The sequence below is a fragment of the Neltuma alba genome, unplaced genomic scaffold (assembly GCF_004799145.2).
Source record: "Neltuma alba isolate B1F8T4 unplaced genomic scaffold, ASM479914v2 tig00003893_pilon, whole genome shotgun sequence".
In the NCBI taxonomy this organism is placed as follows: Eukaryota; Viridiplantae; Streptophyta; class Magnoliopsida; order Fabales; family Fabaceae; genus Neltuma; species Neltuma alba.
In genome coordinates, this window is record NW_021633470.1 from 926,470 (window position 1) to 945,617 (window position 19,148).

Consider the following 19,148-nt stretch of genomic DNA (forward strand, 5'->3'; position numbering starts at 1 on the left):
TTGGGTTAGACCATTTGGTTTGAAGGGCAAGTCTGAAACCCAATCCAACTAACCGATAGTTTACTCAGGTATAGCATGGTTGCTTTTTTTTTTGGGGCTTATATTTTTGTTTTGGACTGTGTTGGTTCGGGTAGCTTCGGGCCACACCAGGTTGATCGGGTTCTGGGTTTTTACGAACAGCCCTCATCATATCAAACATATACTTACTAACTTGCATGTAAAAATGAACTACAATTATCTCGACTCTTTGACTACACAAGAATTGGGAAAGCCCACGCTATTAAGCTTAGAGAGCCCCAAGAGGTCTATAGGTCCAAATCATCCTACACATAAACCCCGGGGAGCACATGCATGATTTAGAATCCACAACACTTACATAGGGCCTACAAGCCCATTATCATCAATTTAGATTCTTAAAACCAGAGCGAACCAATTGTCTTCAACGTCTTAATTAAGTTTTCCTTAAATTACAAGTGTGCATGTTAAATTTGAGCATAACATAAAATTCCTCATTTCGCTAAGGCCAGAGTTCAAATAGCACTTATAGTTCGTCAACACTCATAGAGAACTCTAATAATCTTTTGAAGCATCAATTGGTTGTGGTTTTCCTTTCACAGTACTGTTGAAAAATTAAGAACCAGAACTATCGGAAAAAAATTGCTCCACAGCAACAATAGAATAGAGCAGTCCAAAGCATTGAAAAGAAAATGCAACCCCGTGTAACAGATGCCTTCACTACGATCTTGCAAAGAACAGAGGAGTCCAAAACAGCCTTGCAGGGAAAAGTACTGCTTCCTTGCCGCATTGTACGCTTTCATGGGCCACCAAACTCACCCCCCCCCCTCTCTCTCTCGCACACAGTAGCCAATCACTCTAGGTTACCCCAGAGAGCAATATGCAGAAGAGAGTTCTCGCCGTCGACAGCCATAGATTTTTGAAACTCAGAGGACGAATAACTTTAACGGATATAACGTTAAGGAGCTGTTTTAAAATACTTAAAGTATATGGACCAATTCCAAAATTTGGTTAAAGTATAGAGATCAAAAGTTTAATTATCACAAAAAGAGAGGAAAACGAAGACTGATAACCTAGTCGCTCTCGATAGTCGATGGCACACGACTACGAAAAAGAAATCGCTCCTCAATGTTATATAATTCAAGCTGGGCCGGGAAGAATTTTCTGACTGTATTAGCATAGAGCCATGCCACTTTCTGAACTAAGGAATCAAGCCTCCCGAACATCTGCAGCGTTTCGCAGCCACAATCAACTGTTGCTTCAGTTTTGTTTAGCAGGCTACTCTAGAATATGACGACGTTCACTCCTGCGCCGGTAGCTTTGTCCGAAGAGAACGCTCTGTAAGCAGACCTGTTATGTCCCTTTGTTCAGCGATTCTATTTCTAGGCTTCGAATTTCGTTATGTCATTCTGTTGATGACGTGTCCGCTTGCAAAATTACAATGCCTGTTTGGATCACAATATTATTTAGTGATCGTGCATGTCTGTTTGCAGTGTCCATACTTGGATACTTTATTATTATAATGATGTTTGATTGTTGCTACTATAGGTTTCTTGACATACTGCATGAGGCCCCTCTCTTTGCTCATCGGAAGCCTGCGAGAGTTGTTGGGAGCATTTTCTATTGCTTACTATTGGCAAGTAGAATTGACATCATGGAAACTTATGACTCATTGGATGATTTTAGTTGAATTGCAAGCTAATTATGTTTTTGTTTGCTTATATTATGGAGTGTTTTTTTTTTGTTGGTGTTTCTTCAATTTTAGGCTGGTTATACTATTTTGGCTATAGGAGCTCCGTGGATACTGCGCCCCATTCATGGACTGATCTCTCCAATGCTTTGTACTTGTGATGTTTTTCTTTTATTAATCACAGGTTTCGCCTACAACTATCATGCTTTTTGTTTCCTTAACTTTGCACTTGGATATTTTCCGATGCGGGCAATGCTTTATTTAGGATGCGTTTATAGCTTTATATATAAAGAGCATGCTTATCTCGTACTTGTACGTTCAATTCACTTCCACAGAAAAGTTTTTCTTTGTCGGTAATGGAGTCTAACATATTTCAAGGGGATATTCCATATTCTACACACACAAAAAAGGGCTAAAAATTTGGCAATGCCTCTGCTTTCAGTTTGATATGCCTTTCTGTTCAGAATGTGAGAAGAAACGTTTGCACAACGCTTACTCATAATAACTTCCAACTTTTCATGCCTCATCTTACAGTTTAATAGGAGATCTATGCAGTTCTTTTTTTCATGCAGAACAATTGTTTTATATATTCAGGGCTTCTTGTTGAATAATTCACAAAATAGAGCCTGGTTTTGGTCCTTGTAGGGGTGAATACTTAAAGACTTCCTAAATAATGCATATAGGCCTTAAATTCTTAAAATTTGAACATCGTATGCATTAACATATCATCACTTGTTTATACGAATGCTCAATATATCTTTTTCTTTCTTTATAAAACATAAAGACGGATAATGATGGATTTAGACGTGCGCTCAGAGAATCAAAACTTCTTAGGGCTATATTGGAAGTGCATAATTCAACAATATCAATGTAGTGTTACTGAACTTTATATGCCTTTGTCAGCCCTAGTTTTCCCAGCGTCTTGTTCTTTGATGCACATGGGTTTAATGGCTATGAAGGTGACATTTAACTGTTTCAGGAATGTTTCAACAATATCTGGTATACCAAGTGCAGAAAATACGCTTGCAGGTAATTCTTTTCAAGGAAAATACTGCAAATTCATTTGGAAATTTCAAATACATGCACTTTGAATATTCATCACTTCCATGATACAGAGAAAACAATGAAATAACCAATAAAAAGTTGGCTGCAAAAGTTTCTTATTTGTTTGGTGATCTTCTGATGTCCTAAATAATTTTTCCATTGATGTGCTTTTTGATTGTAAAAATTTGCATTTACAAAATTCTTTTGTAGGGCTATTATAGTTTCAGCCAGAAGTTGAAGTATATTGTTCGCATTCCCTTTGCCTTCACTGCTTATGGTATGCGTTTCTGTGTTTAACTTGGATCTGTTTTAATCTCCTTATCACACTGTAAAATCAATTGATATATAACTAATTTGTCTGCTCCGAATTACTGATGTGTCTGTTTTTCAATGATTTGATACCAGGAACTGGTGCAATGCTGCTGGTTATGGTCTGGAAACCCCACATAAGTTTTCTCTCAATCCCTGCGATTTTGAGGTAAACACGTTTGTCTGCATCAAAGTTATTATTTTTTAGTGGTTTAAATGGAGCTAAGAATGAATGCCAATATGGAAAGCCTTATTTTTTGCTCTAAATCTTATTAACAAAATAAGGGTAATGGTGTTTGCTTCATATTTTAAGGCTGAGTTTTTTTCAGCTTATCTATGTGTGGTACAGGAAATATACTAACATAATAGGAAAATGACTGGTTATATAAAAATAAAAAATTAATATCAGAGATAGAATGATTTACTCATAGATGAATAAATTCTTCTGCTTTGCTATACTATTTGGATTATGAGCATATTTATACTTAATCTGTGTAACACCATTTCCTCATAGTTTTATATATGGGTCATAGATCATCATGAGTGATTTGGCTGGTGGATTGTGGAGTTGCAAATATATATGAATACATGTGTAGTAAGTATGTTGCATATGTATGACCTCGATGCAAGTACAAGATGAATGGATACGTATGCTAGAGGTCTATTCTAGACATCTTCAAATTCAGATACAGCCTGGATATACCACCTGATAGTGACACTATGGATGAATTAATCGGTGGTGATTCATTTCTTAAACAATATACGGCCAAGGGTGTTGCTAGATTTTTTTATCTGTTTCTTTTCTTATTATGGGTAATTCAATTATTATCATCTTTTACAACTGATATGTGACGCAATACATGTAATCTTTAACGGTTTTCTTCTCTATTCCCTATCTCCCTTAGTTTATTTGTTCGTTATCACTACATAATTGATCATTATCAGGTTCTTGTTCTACAAATGGCATATGTAATTTTTCTTAGGCATATTCTGTATTTCTTTATATCATGGTGTTTACTTTTTGCCATCTTCTAAAACTCTACAGGATTATTATGGTACTAGAAGCATTATGTGCGGGATCTTTTATGAGTCTTTATATAGGTGAGTTTACATGTGTATATTCTTTGTTTCAGTAAAAGGTGGAGACATGGGTTGGATATAAGGTGAAAAATGTTGAAACTGGGGCCTCAAGCTTCCTTTGTTTGACTTGTTTTAACTAGCTTTGCCGAAAACTGTGCTGAACATCTAAAATTAAATGTTTCTTACACTCATTGATTATCTGACGGTTCAATGTGTCATGGTGATATCCCCTTTGCGCTACTTCGAAATAATTAGAAAGAAAATAAATTAGGAAAGGGAGCATGAAGCCAAAACATAGTTTAGCAACGAAGTTTTAATTTAGATATACTTCTAAATTAGGAAAGGGAGTTTGAAGCTAAAACATAGTTTAGCGACGAAGTTTTAATTTACTTCTATTTGAAATCTCAGGTATAAATAGTTTTTGTGTTCCAGTAATTCCTGCTATGGGATTTTTACCTGTTTCTTTGCTAAGAAAGAAGGCTGAGAATGGGAGGCCAGTCATGATAACCCCCCAGGATGTAATTAGAGAAGTACATATCTACCTCATCAATATTAACAGGCTTGGAAAAGAAGTTCCTTAATCAGGTTGTACTTTTTCGTTGGGTGATGAGGTGAATTCTACGGCATTCCCTATAATTGGGTGAATCATGTTCTGATCCTAAAACCACCTAGAGGCTGGTATATCCTGTTGATATAGCATAGGCAGCCCTATATATTTTTTGTCCGGACAGCTGGTGATGGATTTTGTATTTCGGACCGCTTTCTCTAGTCTCAGCATGTTATTGTGTTAGAGAATGAAGTAATGTTTCTTTATTAATGGTAAATGAAGAACCTGGTTATCATTGTACCATGCCAATTCAATGAAGGTCTTTAAATACTGGGGTTCATCCTGCTTTTGCATCTTCATAAGTTCTCAGATGCAAATTCCTTGCTTCCTCAGACACATGCTGCTTGGCTCATCATAACTGTCCACTTGATCAAATGACCCATCCAGAGCCACATGTTGCATCTCCCAAAAATTCACATTTCAATTATATTGAAGTATAGGTTATGGCTCTTGTTTTTTTTTTTTTTTTTGGGCATAATGACAGGAGTCTGTAACATTCACCCATTGTCAAGAAATCCTAGCCATCCGTTTTCTTCACCCTATAAAGTGCTTGCTGCAAGTCCTACATGGTGCATTTTGTCACCTTCAGATAACTCCTGCATGTGAGGCCGAGGTTGAAGTTTCTGCAACCCTTTGCTGCTGCAACTCCTTGCTACTTCAACCACTGGGTGCTGCAATGCATCATTGCTGCAGACATGGCATTGCTGTTTCAACCCATTGCAGGATCTGGCTTTCTTTTTTTTTTTTTTGGAAAAAAAAAAAAATCTAACTTGCAAGCTAGAGTTTAGTGGGTTTGAAATTGGATGGCTGGAATTTGCTGGCAATTAATGGCTGCAATGGACTCTGTCATTGTGCAGAGAAATGCAGCTGAATACACCATTTCAACATAGGTGAAATAGTGTGTTTCAGGTGATGCAACATGTGCTTCCATCGAGATCATACCATTAAGGATGACTGTGATGGGCTGGGTTGCATGCTGAGCAGCATGCATCTCAGGACTCTGCAATATGCATTTGTAAGTTCTCTTCTATTATCCATTGGACTGTCTTTTTCATACGCTTATCTGATTTGAGCAGCTTCTTGAAACTATTTTTGCCTTTAAATTGAGACTACCAACCCTGAATGGCAAGTGGAAAAGGTTCTAATCTGTGTCCTGTTGAAGATTATATATCACGTTTGTTGTGACTATTTCACCTGACACATTCCTATGTGCATTTATGGTGCATGCAGGGTACATACACCAGTACAATTCATTAAACTCTCAGCCTGATGTTCTGAAGTCCTTGTATTCTCCACTCCAACCATCAAGTTCTTTGGAGGGTCTAAGGCAAACACTTCGTAACTTTGATTTTTCCTTGTTTTAATTCAGTACTCTGCATCCATTGTTTCAAACAGGATATTGAGAACAAACTTTCATCATTAAACTGTGTTTGCATAGGATTATGCTTGATGACCTAGCCTTCGATCATGTTATGCCAATGGCAGCTGATATCAATCATGTTTACAAGCCCAAACTTGTGTTGTACTGTGCGGCATGTGAACATTGTAATGAGAATATTTTGATTTAATAGGTACCATGATGGTGGGAGACTTTCTGATCAGCAAATGGCCTTGCTTCAATACCAGAGAGAAAATCTTCATTTCCTGAGTGAGGAGGTATATAACAATATTTGAAGCGTTCGTTACAGTAGTTAATGATTATATATGTAGCTGATTGTGGATATCCCTGTACCTTCTCTAGTTAAAGCGTCAACATTTTGGTCTTGCAGATTCTTCGACTGCAAGAGTGTTTGAGTAAATACGAAAGAACTGATGATGGGAGTGCGCCACAGGTGATAATGACCCTGGATAAATTTTTTCAAATTTCCACCTGAATTTATAAAATCTGTATAGATTTTGGTGAGCATTTGCTCTTGTGGTCATATCCAGTCAGAACAATTAATATGGTACTCCCTTTGGTTCTAAATATAATTCCCATTTTGTAGTGTAAAATGGGTAAATTCCACTACAAAATGGGTCTTATATTTAGGACCGGAGGAGTATTATTTAATTATGAAAATTTTAGTGATCAAGTTTTCTGTTATGTGATATCAAATGTTATTACATTGGTGGAGTTGCATCGGAATATGTATACATTTAGCATTCTTGTCTGTAGCGTCTGGGATGTAAAGCTTGTGTTTAAGTCATTTAAATCTGCATCACATGTTCTTTATTCAAAACATTTCCAGCTAATTGTAGCTTTTCCATGGAAAGTATTTTTATTATTAAATTATTGTTATAATTGAAGGATCTTCTTCAATCTGTATATACTAAAAGTAGTGACGCAACACTCTAAAATGTCTGCCATTTAGTGCTTGGTGCATTCCCCTATTGGAAAGATGCTCCCCAAGTATGGGGAGGTCACAGCTTCAATCTCGTAGGGCTGGTTTAGCCCCCTTTTTAATTAATTGAAAAAAAAAAAAAAAAAAGAAAAGAGAAGAAAAGAAAGAATGCCTGCCTTCCATTGTAGAATAAAGTCACCCATTGCAGAAAGTGCTGTTAACTGTGAGAATAAAATGCTGTTCCTTGAGAATAAAATAGTTGTTCTTGACAATTGTTCTTGACACCTTGACACATGACAAATTTGTCCCTCCTTAATTTCAACAAGTTGCTGGCATGCTTTTAATTCCAGAACAGTATTGTGGTCACTAATTTTAGTGACGGGAAAAATTAGAAAATCACACTTTTTTACAAGTTTAAGGATATCTACTACCACTTATTAAGAATTGTGAAATTAGTTAAATTTGCCATATAATTAGAACCAGAAGGAGTACGAATGATCTTCCCTTGAAGTTCTTTATTCAACAAAATGCCTTATTCTGCAAAGTGGGGTGACCTACATGAATTACATGACACTATTGTGCTTTATCAATAACTAACTCTTTAGATGCATCATTTATCAATAAATCCCCTTTGGTAGCTTCCACGAGTGTTCTTTTTGATCTCTCCCTACCTTTCTTCTTAGGGCTGAATATCAATTGCTCAACTCTTGTCATTGGTGCCTTTGTTGCCCTTCTTTGTACATTTCTAAACCGCTTCAAATGATTTTCTACCATCTTCTTCTTGATAGAATGCCACACCTATTTTTCCTTGTAAATATCATTTCTAATATCATTATGAGTTTTTACTTTCTTTTATAACTACACATTCATCTCAGCATTCTATCTTTGCTATCTCAACTTCTTGCTTTTATCCTTCTTTTCTTTTCTTTTCTTTTTTTTTTTTGGTTGACAATTCTTTCTTTTATCTTTTTAATGCCAACATTTACTACCATATAGCATCATTTGTCGTATAATTGTTCATAAAGCTTCCTTTTAAGCTTAGTAGGTGCTTTACAGTCACAAATGATTCCTGATGCCTTCCTCCATTTCAGCCACCTAGTTCGTATCCTACGCATAACATCGTCATAAATTTCACCATCATTTTGTAAAATCAATCCTAGATAAGGAAAACCTGATAAAAATACATGGAGAGGAGGATGCTTAGCTGATAAAACTAGAAAATTTTGATCCGAGTTTAATCGCACAACTCATCCCTTTAAGCATACGGAAGGAGGATTGGTTGCAACCTTCAGTTCAAACTCAGTGAAGACCTGCCGCACCTTGTGCATGTTTTTCTGTTTATTTGTTTTTTCCCCCTTTTCTTTACATCAGAGAATAAATTACTTCCTTTGCAGGTTGATCTTGCTCATTTATTAGCAGCTCGGGATCAAGAATTACGGACACTTTCTGCTGAGGTGCTGTCTGTCTTTCCCAAGCTTTCAACTTGATATGATGAATGAAATGTTGCGATATTTATATAGTTGCCTCATTCATCTTGCTCAAAATTCAAAATAATATCTGTGATGCCTTTTATGATGAGTTTTGCTTTATAGCTGATTATGGTGGTTATTTTAATTTCTTCGATCAAGTTATACTTTTTCATTAAGTTTTGGATGCCATTTATGATAAATCATGTCATATTCAAAATTCATATAGTATAGCGTCGACATGAAGACAATTCTATATTAAGGATCGGTGTCACTGGAGAGAGAAGAGAAAGAAAATGAGGAGCTAGTGTTTTCTGACACGAAACGAAACATAATAGTTTAGGTCAAGTTGTTCAAATAGTGGCCAGATAGGTTTTGAATTTGATTACTAGTATGACATCTTATACATGGCCAATCCTCATGCTGAGACGGAGCAAATGATGGCCTCAGAATATAACAAATATATACGAATTAAAAGATTGATTTTAGGGATAACGATAGGGTATGATAGATTATTGACTCTACTCTGTTTGCTCAAAAGGATCCTGACTGGGAAGTGCATATTACAGATGAATCAATTGCAATCTGAACTAAGGCTTGCTCGATCTTTGATTGCTGAGAGAGATTCAGAGATATTGCGGGTTCGCACAACCAACAATCAGGTATCTTGTCGGTAAGCTAGTGTCTTCCGCTAAAGTCGTTTGACTTTTAGGTGTGTACACTAAAATTTCCACTAAACACAACAGTATGTAGAGGAGAATGAAAGACTCAGAGCTATATTAGGAGAATGGAGCACCCGCGCAGCTAAGGTATGGTTAACGACAGCCATGATTGTGAAATTCATAGAGCCGGGAAAAGACGGGCTCGGCCCTTTTAGGCCCTGAAATTATGAGGGCTGGGCTTGATATTTTTCTCTTAAAATGAAAAATAAGCCCTGGAGGGCCGAGGGCTTAAAAAGGCCGGTCCTGGAGGGCTGCGGGCCGGCCCTTTTATATTTTTTTTAATTTTTTTATATAATATTAATGTTATTAATTTTTTATATTGTTAATAATATTTCAAATATTTAGTTATTATTATCATTTTAAAAGTAAATTTAGTTTTAGATAATAATTTATCCAATTAAATTTTTAAAAAATGGGTTAATTTGGACTTTAATAATGATTTGATTTATATTATATGCGTTGATATTTTTAAACTATATATATATATATATTTGATAATAGAATATTTTTATACTTATATAACTTGTGATTCTATAATTTGAATTAGAAATTCATGAGTTTTAACAGCAATGTTTCTCATATTAAAGTAAAATAATACTTAGATTGCAAAATTTAAAAATAAAATTCTTATAAAGAAGAAAAACTTGATATTTTTGTTACGAAAGAAAAGTATACTTATGAAGAAAAGTAATTAATTATAGTGATGATGAAGTTTCAAAAGATTAATGATAGTGTTTATTTATTGCACAATTGTATTATAGATAAAACTTTTAGATGTTATCTTGTTAATGAATGTTTTAGATGTTCTTAGATGTTGATGAATATTTATATATGATGATATTTTATATTTGTGACTTAATTTTATTCATATTTATGTCTTTTATTAATAATTTTATTGGTTTATTTTTATATTTTTATAAAAATATCATAAATATAAAAATAGTATTTTTTCTTAAACGGGCCAAAAGCCCGCGGGCAGGCCCTGGTCCTGTAGCTTAAGGGCCGGGCCTAGCAAATTGGGGTATTTTTAAAATTCCAACCCTGGGAGCCCGTCAGCCCTGAAGGGCCGACCCTGATTCCCAGCAAAACAGGCAGTTTTAGTGTACTTTCAGGCTTTCAGGTCCAAAAAAAAAAGTGTACTTTCAGGCTCCAGTCTTCCTTTTTAATAATATAGTGTGTTATATAATATTTGTTGCCTATTGAAGCTTGAACGAGCGTTGGAGGCGGAGCGGATGTCAACTCTTGAGTTACAAAGGAAGATTTCTATGCTAGGAAACCAATCACATCCATCAGCCGAGTCATCTGAACATGGAGATTAATCACTTGACGGTAAAATGCATGGAATGTTGCTGCCATCAGAATCCTTACTCCATGTTTTCTGATTCACCCCAAACTCTTGTAGAGGGGATTGGACGAGTCTTTATAGCATTGTTACACTCCGGAACATCAACACCCAATTTTACGTACGGTTTTCTGCTTTTCTTTTCATGCGGCCATTCAACTAATCGAGGGTCAAATATATCCCAGGCTATCCGGACACTGAGAACTCGACTCGTCATTGACTCAATCAAGATCACGATGGTTCATGATTAAATCAGATTGTTGCCAAAATTTGCCAAATTGTTTATCATTAAATTAATATCTTTTTAACTATGTATTTATTGTTTTAGATAAAATAAAAGGCTGAAAGATAAATTAATTAAAAAACTAATAAATCTATAATTAAAGAATTAAACAAATACAAAAAAGATTTTTTTTGAAAAAATTAGAAATGACATCTTCCTTAAACATTAAATCATATATATATAACCTCCTCGACCGAGACCGAATCCCCATAAAGCATAATGAAAAACAAAAGCTAGAGAGAATAACGAGAAAAAAACCAATTTTGTTTCTAATAAAATAAACGACTATGGACAAATTAGCCATCATTGGAAATGTCGCCAACAAAGTCTACCCAGCAATTTCCACCATAAAGCTTCATGTTTTGGGCCAAGCCTAGGATGCTTCAGAGTGCTTATGATCATTCAAACCAGGAGGCAGATTATGGCATTATCCGTCAAAGGCGGCAGGCTTGCCAGGAGCATCGACTGGTCACATATGATCATTAAAATAAAATTCTGTACGGCTAGGTTACAGCGGGCTGACATGTGACATCTCGTTCAGAAAGAGACACTTGAAAACATCATTGAAGAAGTCACAGCCTTTGGCAATGCCTCCCCCTCCAACCACGACCTCCATGTCATATTTGCATGCTCTTGTACAGTCGGGGCAGTAAGTCACCTGCATGAAAGAAAATACAAATTCATTTCAGAATCCACACGAGCAAACATCGCAAACAATATAGCTCTACGATTGACAGGACAAACAACGGATGGCATCATATCATAAAATCAAAAATGCATTATAAGATCAGATTAAAAACTGTTAGTCTCGAGACAAGGGATAAACAGAAGAGTACCAATGCTGCGATTACAAACCTCAAGCAGCTTGGGTTGAAAAAGGCTGTCCAACATGACATCTACACCATACATGGCCCTGGATTTTGGATTATGCATCTCTGAATGTGCAACAGCTGCGGCCTCGAACGCTGATCGAATCATATTCCTCACTCTTCCATGGATATCCAACCAGTTGACTGCAATAATGTATATTCGTATTGGTAAGTAATCCAAAATGCAAAGCATGTGCGAGAAGCCTCTGATTCTAGGAATACTCATCATCAGATTAACATGCGCGGCAGTCTCCATTACCTTGATGTTCTTCCTCAAATTCTCTCACGAAATCTTTTGTGTTCTTGTGATTTAATCTTCCACGATAATTCTGGGATTCATGAAGCGGCCATCAGAAATTTGGAAGAAAATGTAAAGCAATGAAATACTCATTATTTCCATATGAAGGTTCAACAAGATATTTTATTGCTGCTCGAGTGCAAGGAAATCAAAACATACCATAACAGTGAAGTGGGTTTCATACTCAAAAAAACTACTTTTGTCTAAAGAATATTCGTTGTTGGCTAATCTAACCTGTAAATGAAAAACACAGCCGCTTTGCATTAGAACCATATAGTGGGCATATTAAAACGTTAAGAGGTGAAATAGAGTATTCTATAAAGGGCAATCTAATAATCATCCGGTCCTAAATATAAAACTTATTTTATAGCATAAATTATACTATAAAATAGGATTTATATTTAGGACTGGAAAAGTAGTATATATTAAATCAAAGGATAAAATATGCATACCCAGAAAACATCGGACAGAAATAGTTGCAGAGGATTCATGCTGCGAACAAGTACTACGTAACGAAGATCAAACTTTTTCCCATTGAACAAAGCAGGCCTCTCAATATACTTTTGGCAAATTTTAGGACCAGTTTCCACGAGTCGGATTATTGCAGATAAATTATCAGTTACAGTAGTGTCAATAGTTCGCGCCATATTCCAAGGTTTTAGTATCCATATATTGTTAAGCCCTTCTCTTTTGCGTACACAGTAGTCTCCAATAAGTTGAGATAGATGTGTTTCAAGATTATAAGTAGGCTGCAGCCATTCAGGAGATCCATGTACCTGGCCCAACCCAAAAGAAAAAAAAGGTTATCATGAAACCTCAAAGGAGAAAAAACTAATCGTAAGTTACGATATCTCACTATTATAAATTTGGCTATGCAAACTTGCAAAGTAAAAATGTTACATACTAGTGTATTAAGTATTACATAATTTTTTTTCAAATAGCATGGTATTTCGCTAGAAATTGGCAATAGATACACTTCAGCCATTTAGAATGATTACGTTAGCATCAGTTACAATGTGAACTAGCTGACAGTTATCACCTTCTGAATGGTCTCTGCCAAATGATGTTTCATGACAAGACAAGCCTCAAAAGGAAATTGATTAATGTATTGATGATCTGTTATCCCAGTGACCTTCTTCATATCTTCATCTACTTGCACACTTGTCCATATTATATCCGCATCCTTTGGTTCTTTCGCTGTGATGCAAACAAATTTAAAGCAACAGAGCCAGAAAAGATGGCATGCCATACATCAAAAATTAATAACAATTATTAATAAAATATATTCAAATTAAATAATAGTCTACATAATAATGAGTGACCGGAATGGGAAGAATAAAGACTTAGAGGAAATTTAAGCTTCTATAATAGCATTATCCACTATGGGTTTACTGCACTTACAGATTGCAAACCCAGGATGTGTCAGAAATTCCTCTACTTGAGGTATATCTGAGTAAACAAGCAAAGGACGTCCACCAAGATCATGACTGACGGTTCTAGTGTTAGAAGATTGCATAGTTGGGGGTATTAAACTTTCTGATTGCAACTTCTTATGGTGCTTCTCATACTCCTGAATGTAGTAAGCTAATTAGCTTTAAACTTTCTGAAAACCCTCTAAAGAGTAATAGCCCATAAGTCACAATCTATTAGAGTAAAGGAGGAAAATACCTGAATAAAATAGTTCTCCGGGGTATGGAACCAGGCTGTAAGCCTGGCCGAACGTTGTTTCTCCTCCTCAATACCAAAAAGAAAATCACGAGTACATTCATCGCCTTTCTGAACATTCTGAGCAGGCCATAATATAGAAAAGCTGAGAATAAATAAATTAAAAAGGTTAGTTCAGTATTATAAATGATGAACAATGTTGACTTACATCATATTCCAAGGTTAGGTTACAAATTACAAACTTTTTTACCGAAAGAAAAGGTAATATTCCAAAATACAAGTCTTGATCAAACGGACCATACTGATGAAAATAGTTTTGGAAATTTTGAGCAAAAGAATACATGATGCATAAAGTAAAACCGCAGATTCATTCATAGGATAAAAAACTTCACTTTGTGCCCTCTGTGTGTGTATGTATATAAAAGAAGACATCAACAACAAAGTGAAAAAGCAGAGTAAGGGTTAGTTAGAAGTACCTTGTAGCTGATGCTAGATTCCCCTCTGGCATGAAAAGAAAAGGAGCCAATCTGAAATTTGGCTCATCACTATGCCGCAGGGATGATCCTAGCTCATCCATTACGTACCTACAAAAATATCCAAAGCAAAATGCCCTGACATTCACGTATCATTGGTAAATTTAGAAATTAAGATAATTGATGTAAGACCTTGATTTCTGTTTAGTCGCCTAAAACACCAAAACAATCAATAGTGGCAAGGCATTGATGCAATCAAATAGCATAAAATACCAATACTTAATTGGACCATGAAACAAAACTTTTGCAATTGAAAATTGCTTCTAAAGGCTCAAAATTATGTAATCTACATACTAAAGCAATCATAGAAAGATTGTACATTTGTACTGTAACTAGGAATTAATAGGGAAACAAGTGAAAGCGAGGTCATACCAAACAGAAGTTTCATCAATCTTTTCCTCATCTGCAAGCCTATATGTCATTAGATATTGCCACATTGCACTTATAATGCGATCAGCAAGAGGCTCATCAGCAGTCCATTCAGGAAGACGGGGAAGAAGCATCGAATCGATGACATGTTTTTGAGCTTCTAATATTTTTAGTGCACTGACTCCATTAAGCTCTGAAATGTTAGGAAGAGACTCCAGTATTTTTATGGCACTACCTCCAAGTGGACCAGGTATATCCACCTGAAAATAACTCATATTCCAGAAGGTCCAAGGGCTTGTTATGCAGTAGGACGCTAAAGAAAAGAATGATTATAAAGCAAAGCAAATGAGGAAAACAGGGCATAAGATATAAACCAAAAGTACCTCGAGCGAATGCAAGCATGGGAAACCTCTCAATAGTTCTAATAAGTCATTGACTGAGTTTTGCTCCAATGGATTTCTACGAAGGTTCAAGTATGAAAGAGATGGCAAACGATGTGGTGCAAATGCCTGAAGAGAGGGGAGCCAACAAGAACAACAATGAATAGACTCAGGAGCAATAGATTAGCATCAAATGCTGCATGATAACATCATGATCAGTTAGGAATATACTTAGGCTACCATTTCAGTGCCTCTAAGATGAAAAGGAGTGCAGACTTTCAGTAATTGGAACTCATGTAAAAGAACTTTGTCCTGTACTATAATGATGAACACAGCTCTGGAATGCAAAGAGCTGATAGAAAAGCTGCATGATAAATAGTTCAACCTTACTGATTAAATTGCGGATGTTTCTATCCGACAGGTCAAGAGAGGACACACTCTGCAGTGGAAAGTCATCCTGATCAGTGCCACCTGGATTATCCTTTCCATATATGCCCGCAACAAAGCCTAATGCCCACACACCGAAGTTGCTAGTAAAAGCTGAATTATAGATTTCCAATTCTGGTAATACTTTGAGAACTGCATCAGCCAACTCGCCATCACTGGAAGAATAAGAATAAATTACTTCTCCTAAAACATAGTGCGGCGAATGACCAATTTAAGCAAGCGTTTCTATCTCTCCGCAAACTCACCAACTTTTAAGGATCGGATTATTGTTCAACCAAAGTGCTTTTAGGCATTTAAATTTGATGACTTCCTGTGCGACCACTGCCAATTTACCAAGTTTGTTCCCGCACAGGCTAAGTGCCAGAAGATCCTGATCCAATGAAAGGGGAGGGAGAGCCCAAACATATAGAATTAGACTGTAAATAACGGTTGGCTTCAGCTAAATGTACCTTTTCATCATGAAATGTCTGTTATTCGTGAAGTATAACATAACGCTTCCGCATTACACTATCTCCTATCCCTAGTATTTATCTCTAGTATATAAGATTCAGTTGACTAATTTCAAAAAATTAAAAAATTACTAAATTACTTAATTGCAGTATATGTTGCGTGATCACTCTAAAATATTTATATGAATCAATTTATAAACTAGACAAATTAGTTTGGATAAAAAAGATAAATATAAATCCTTTCAAATAGTATAGTAACATAACTTTCTTGATTCCTCCAAATAAGTCAACCAACCCAAGGTAGTACTTAGTACCATTTCCGATCCTAATTATAAAAGCTAGTTGACTAATTTAAGGAGATTAAGGAAATAAATTAAGTTAGTTTTTTTGTAATAAATAGGTATTGTTTTTCCTAAAATATTCTCACTAATTAAGTGTGCTGGCTAGAACTATTATTATTAGAAGGACTACCCGGAAAAAAAAATATAAGAGACAAAATACATTGAGATCTTATAATGAGTACCAAACTAAAAGTCAAACAAGATAGTATATAAGGAAAAGAAAAATTACTAACCGGAAATCTATCAGATAAACTCAGAGATAGAAGCATATCGTCATCTATTCCAAGTCCGTCAAGCTCCAACCAAGTCAACGGACCGTTGCCTTTCATTTGTGCTGCTTCCAATTCACTCTCCAGTGACTGGGCAACATCGGTCTTGGCATACTCATGCGAAGCTCCATTAGCAAGGTCATTCTCGTCAGCGTTCATATTTAGATCAATATCTACACACATCAAAGAACCCATCCTCTCTGCCAATCCTGGAACCTGTTGCAGCTGCAGTCACCCAGAGACTTCTCAAATTTCGAGAAAGAAAGACGCATTTATTCTTTGGACTACTAGGACAGAATATCAAGTTCTAACAAAACGGCATTTTAAATAAGTTGTGTGAAATAAGGTTGAGACCTGGTTGTAAGCATCGGAAAGTCTAAAAGTCCATGCATGATCAATAAGGAAGACGTGGGAGTGCTTGGGCATGAAGTCGGCAGTAAGAAGGAGGCGTCGCTGGCGACCATCCTCGCAGGGCTCAATTTGGAAGTAGCGGCCACCGTCGAAGGTCTCGGTTGAGAGCTTCTCGAATAGCTGGCGGTATAGTGACTCAGGCAACCCCGATGCTGCCAATAGCAACCCATGAAGTTCGACGAATTCTTCGTAGGTTTGGATTCTCCTCCTGCTGGACAGAGTTGCCATCTCTTGCTGCTCCCACTTAAAACCCTTTTCTTAGAAGCTCGCTGTCCTTGGTCTGCCACCTTCAACTTTTGTTTAGGAAAACACTTCACAGTCCAAGTGCACCCTTCAACTCATTGCTGATTTACGATAAAACCACAACCAAACAAACCCCCCCCACCCCCACCCACACCCCCACCCCCAAAAAAAAAAAACACATTACTTTCAAACTCAAAATTATTTTTACTTTAATATTTTTGTCCAAAATTTAATTTAATTTAATATAATATAAATTAAAAGAAATATTTGGAGTCCAATCTAACATAAATACTGATTGAAAATCTTAATAAGTTTAAAGGTTGGCTTGCTTTGAATTATAAGAGGCATTGTTTAAAGACAAACTCACTTGAAATTAATTTGAGTCACAATTGTTATGTTGTTTTATTATTTGAAGATTTTTTAGATGATTAGGGAAAATTTTAAGCATCTCTAGATAATTTTTTTAGTAACAAGGCCACAAGCTAAGTCGGACATCAAAAAACAAATTATATCATATCACAAGGTAAGAGGTTTCTCCATCTATGAGTGGCCTTCAAGTATTCTAGTAACGAGATTGTTTTGGTATATGCTTGATGAATTAGCTATTCTGGACAACTCTTTACGTACAAGTTTTTTTTTATGGGTTTAGATGATAAATTTCTGATAACTAAGAATTTAAGAACAAGTTCCTCTGAATTTTAGCTTGACGTTATGCTTTTATTTTCTAATTAATTGATCTAACCCATTTGTGATTCTAACATTCTCTAAGTATGTTGCTGGAGGTTCCACATCAGAAGAGGAGGGGGAATGGATATAATACATGATTTATTTGGAGCACGAATAAGAGTCTTTAAAATTAATTTTTTAACTGTGATTTATAGAACACGAGGTAAGTATGTAAAAAAAGTTTTGTCTCAATTTATATAAAAATAATTATAAGTGTTTATATTAAGAAGCTTCAAACAAGCAAATAGTAAAGAATTAGTTTTAGAAGCTCAAATATTGATTTTACTATTCTTTTTATCGAGAATTTGATTTAAAAATCCTATAAAAATGTGATCTAGAAAGAAAATCTCTAAAACAACACATCGAGTAGACGTTAACATTAGAAGTATTTTTCAATATATTGGTGGTTATTCCCCTGTAATACTATCATGATACAGCCTTATAGTAAGTTTGATTATGGCGGGGTAAGGATCAAGGTATTAAAGGATCAGCCTTATATGCCCAAATGTTGAGTTTGCCATTTTTCTAATTGAGAATTTGGCTGAAAATCCTATGAAAAAAACGTAATCTAAACATAATATCTGTAAAATGACACATTCAGTAATCAGTATACATCAGCGTTAGAAGTATCTTCCAATATGGTCGTGATCATTTCCACTCTAATATCATTACGATACAGGCTAGGTTTGATTGTCGTTGGGTAAATGGCTGTGTCAAAGAATAAAGAAGGCATAGGCTTTAAAGAATTTTAAACTATGAACGTTGTTTTACTAGCGAGGATGGCATGGAGAATTCTCTCGAATCCTGAAACCTGGTGGGTTAAAGGGATTCATTTTCTTTCCTCGGAATTGATTTAATTTCCTAGAGGAAACCAGAGGCGGAAGACTTTTGCGTGGAATTGTTTTAGTCTTGAGGGTCAAAGGATGCTGGAAAATGATTTAGTGTGGCATGCTTGCAATGACGAATTTATTAGAATTTGGCATGATGGCCTAAAAGGAAGTAAGATTGCGCCATCTTGTGACGATATGAATGTTGTTGCAGCACTAATACAAGGTGGTAGATGGGCTTTGGAGGAGCTGAGAGGGAAAGTAAATGGGGAAGTTATTGAGCAGATAAAAGCTATTCTCATCGGTGAGGAATGTAGGAGAGACATGCTACTACGGGCTCTAGAAAAGAAAAGAAATTATTCTGAAAAGAGGATATCATTGCTTGTGGACGGCTACGTGGAAGATCAAAGAGCCTCCAAAATTGTCACATTTCATGTGGAGG

The 19,148-nt window shown here is 35.9% G+C and overlaps 2 protein-coding genes across 3 annotated transcripts; one reads left to right on the forward strand and one right to left on the reverse strand.

The window, feature by feature from the left end:
- The first annotated feature begins 1,045 nt into the window (after positions 1-1,045).
- On the forward strand, positions 1,046-10,865 carry LOC114742887 (protein FIP1). The gene is made up of 14 exons (XM_028931114.1): positions 1,046-1,355; positions 1,564-1,651; positions 1,781-1,889; positions 2,685-2,734; positions 2,960-3,026; positions 3,155-3,227; positions 4,104-4,159; positions 5,976-6,072; positions 6,317-6,401; positions 6,515-6,577; positions 8,461-8,520; positions 9,102-9,194; positions 9,279-9,341; positions 10,460-10,865. Exons 1-14 carry the CDS (start codon positions 1,306-1,308, stop codon positions 10,571-10,573), a joined length of 1,068 nt encoding a protein of 355 aa, XP_028786947.1. The 5' UTR covers positions 1,046-1,305; the 3' UTR covers positions 10,574-10,865.
- Positions 10,866-11,126: 261 nt separating this feature from the next.
- LOC114742965 (tubulin--tyrosine ligase-like protein 12) lies at positions 11,127-17,165 on the reverse strand. Of its 2 annotated transcripts, none has more exons than XM_028931194.1 (15): positions 16,854-17,165; positions 16,464-16,724; positions 15,686-15,810; positions 15,379-15,595; positions 14,997-15,122; positions 14,617-14,873; positions 14,188-14,295; positions 13,715-13,856; positions 13,448-13,616; positions 13,086-13,243; positions 12,499-12,822; positions 12,206-12,280; positions 12,008-12,077; positions 11,735-11,892; positions 11,127-11,537 (listed from the first exon to the last, which is right to left on the reverse strand). In XM_028931194.1, exons 1-15 carry the CDS (start codon positions 17,136-17,138, stop codon positions 11,388-11,390), a joined length of 2,625 nt encoding a protein of 874 aa, XP_028787027.1. In that variant the 5' UTR covers positions 17,139-17,165; the 3' UTR covers positions 11,127-11,387. The 2 variants fall into 2 exon arrangements, with proteins under 2 accessions (XP_028787027.1, XP_028787028.1); XM_028931195.1 differs by having other exon boundaries at positions 11,716-11,892.
- Positions 17,166-19,148: the final 1,983 nt, after the last annotated feature.

Excerpts from the sequence above, each read along its gene's own strand:
- LOC114742965 (XM_028931194.1), bottom strand. The coding sequence starts at position 17,138 with ATGGCAACTCTGTCCAGCAGGAGGAGAATCCAAACCTACGAAGAATTC. Across the intron at positions 15,811-16,463 it reads GTTTATCTGATAGATTTCCG|GATCTTCTGGCACTTAGCCT; the intron begins GTTAGTAATTTT and ends TCATTGGATCAG. Across the intron at positions 13,617-13,714 it reads CGGAGAACTATTTTATTCAG|GAGTATGAGAAGCACCATAA; the intron begins GTATTTTCCTCC and ends TACTACATTCAG.
- LOC114742887 (XM_028931114.1), top strand. The coding sequence starts at position 1,306 with ATGACGACGTTCACTCCTGCGCCGGTAGCTTTGTCCGAAGAGAACGCT. Across the intron at positions 1,890-2,684 it reads TTTTCTTTTATTAATCACAG|GAATGTTTCAACAATATCTG; the intron begins GTTTCGCCTACA and ends TAACTGTTTCAG. Across the intron at positions 6,578-8,460 it reads ATGATGGGAGTGCGCCACAG|GTTGATCTTGCTCATTTATT; the intron begins GTGATAATGACC and ends CTTCCTTTGCAG.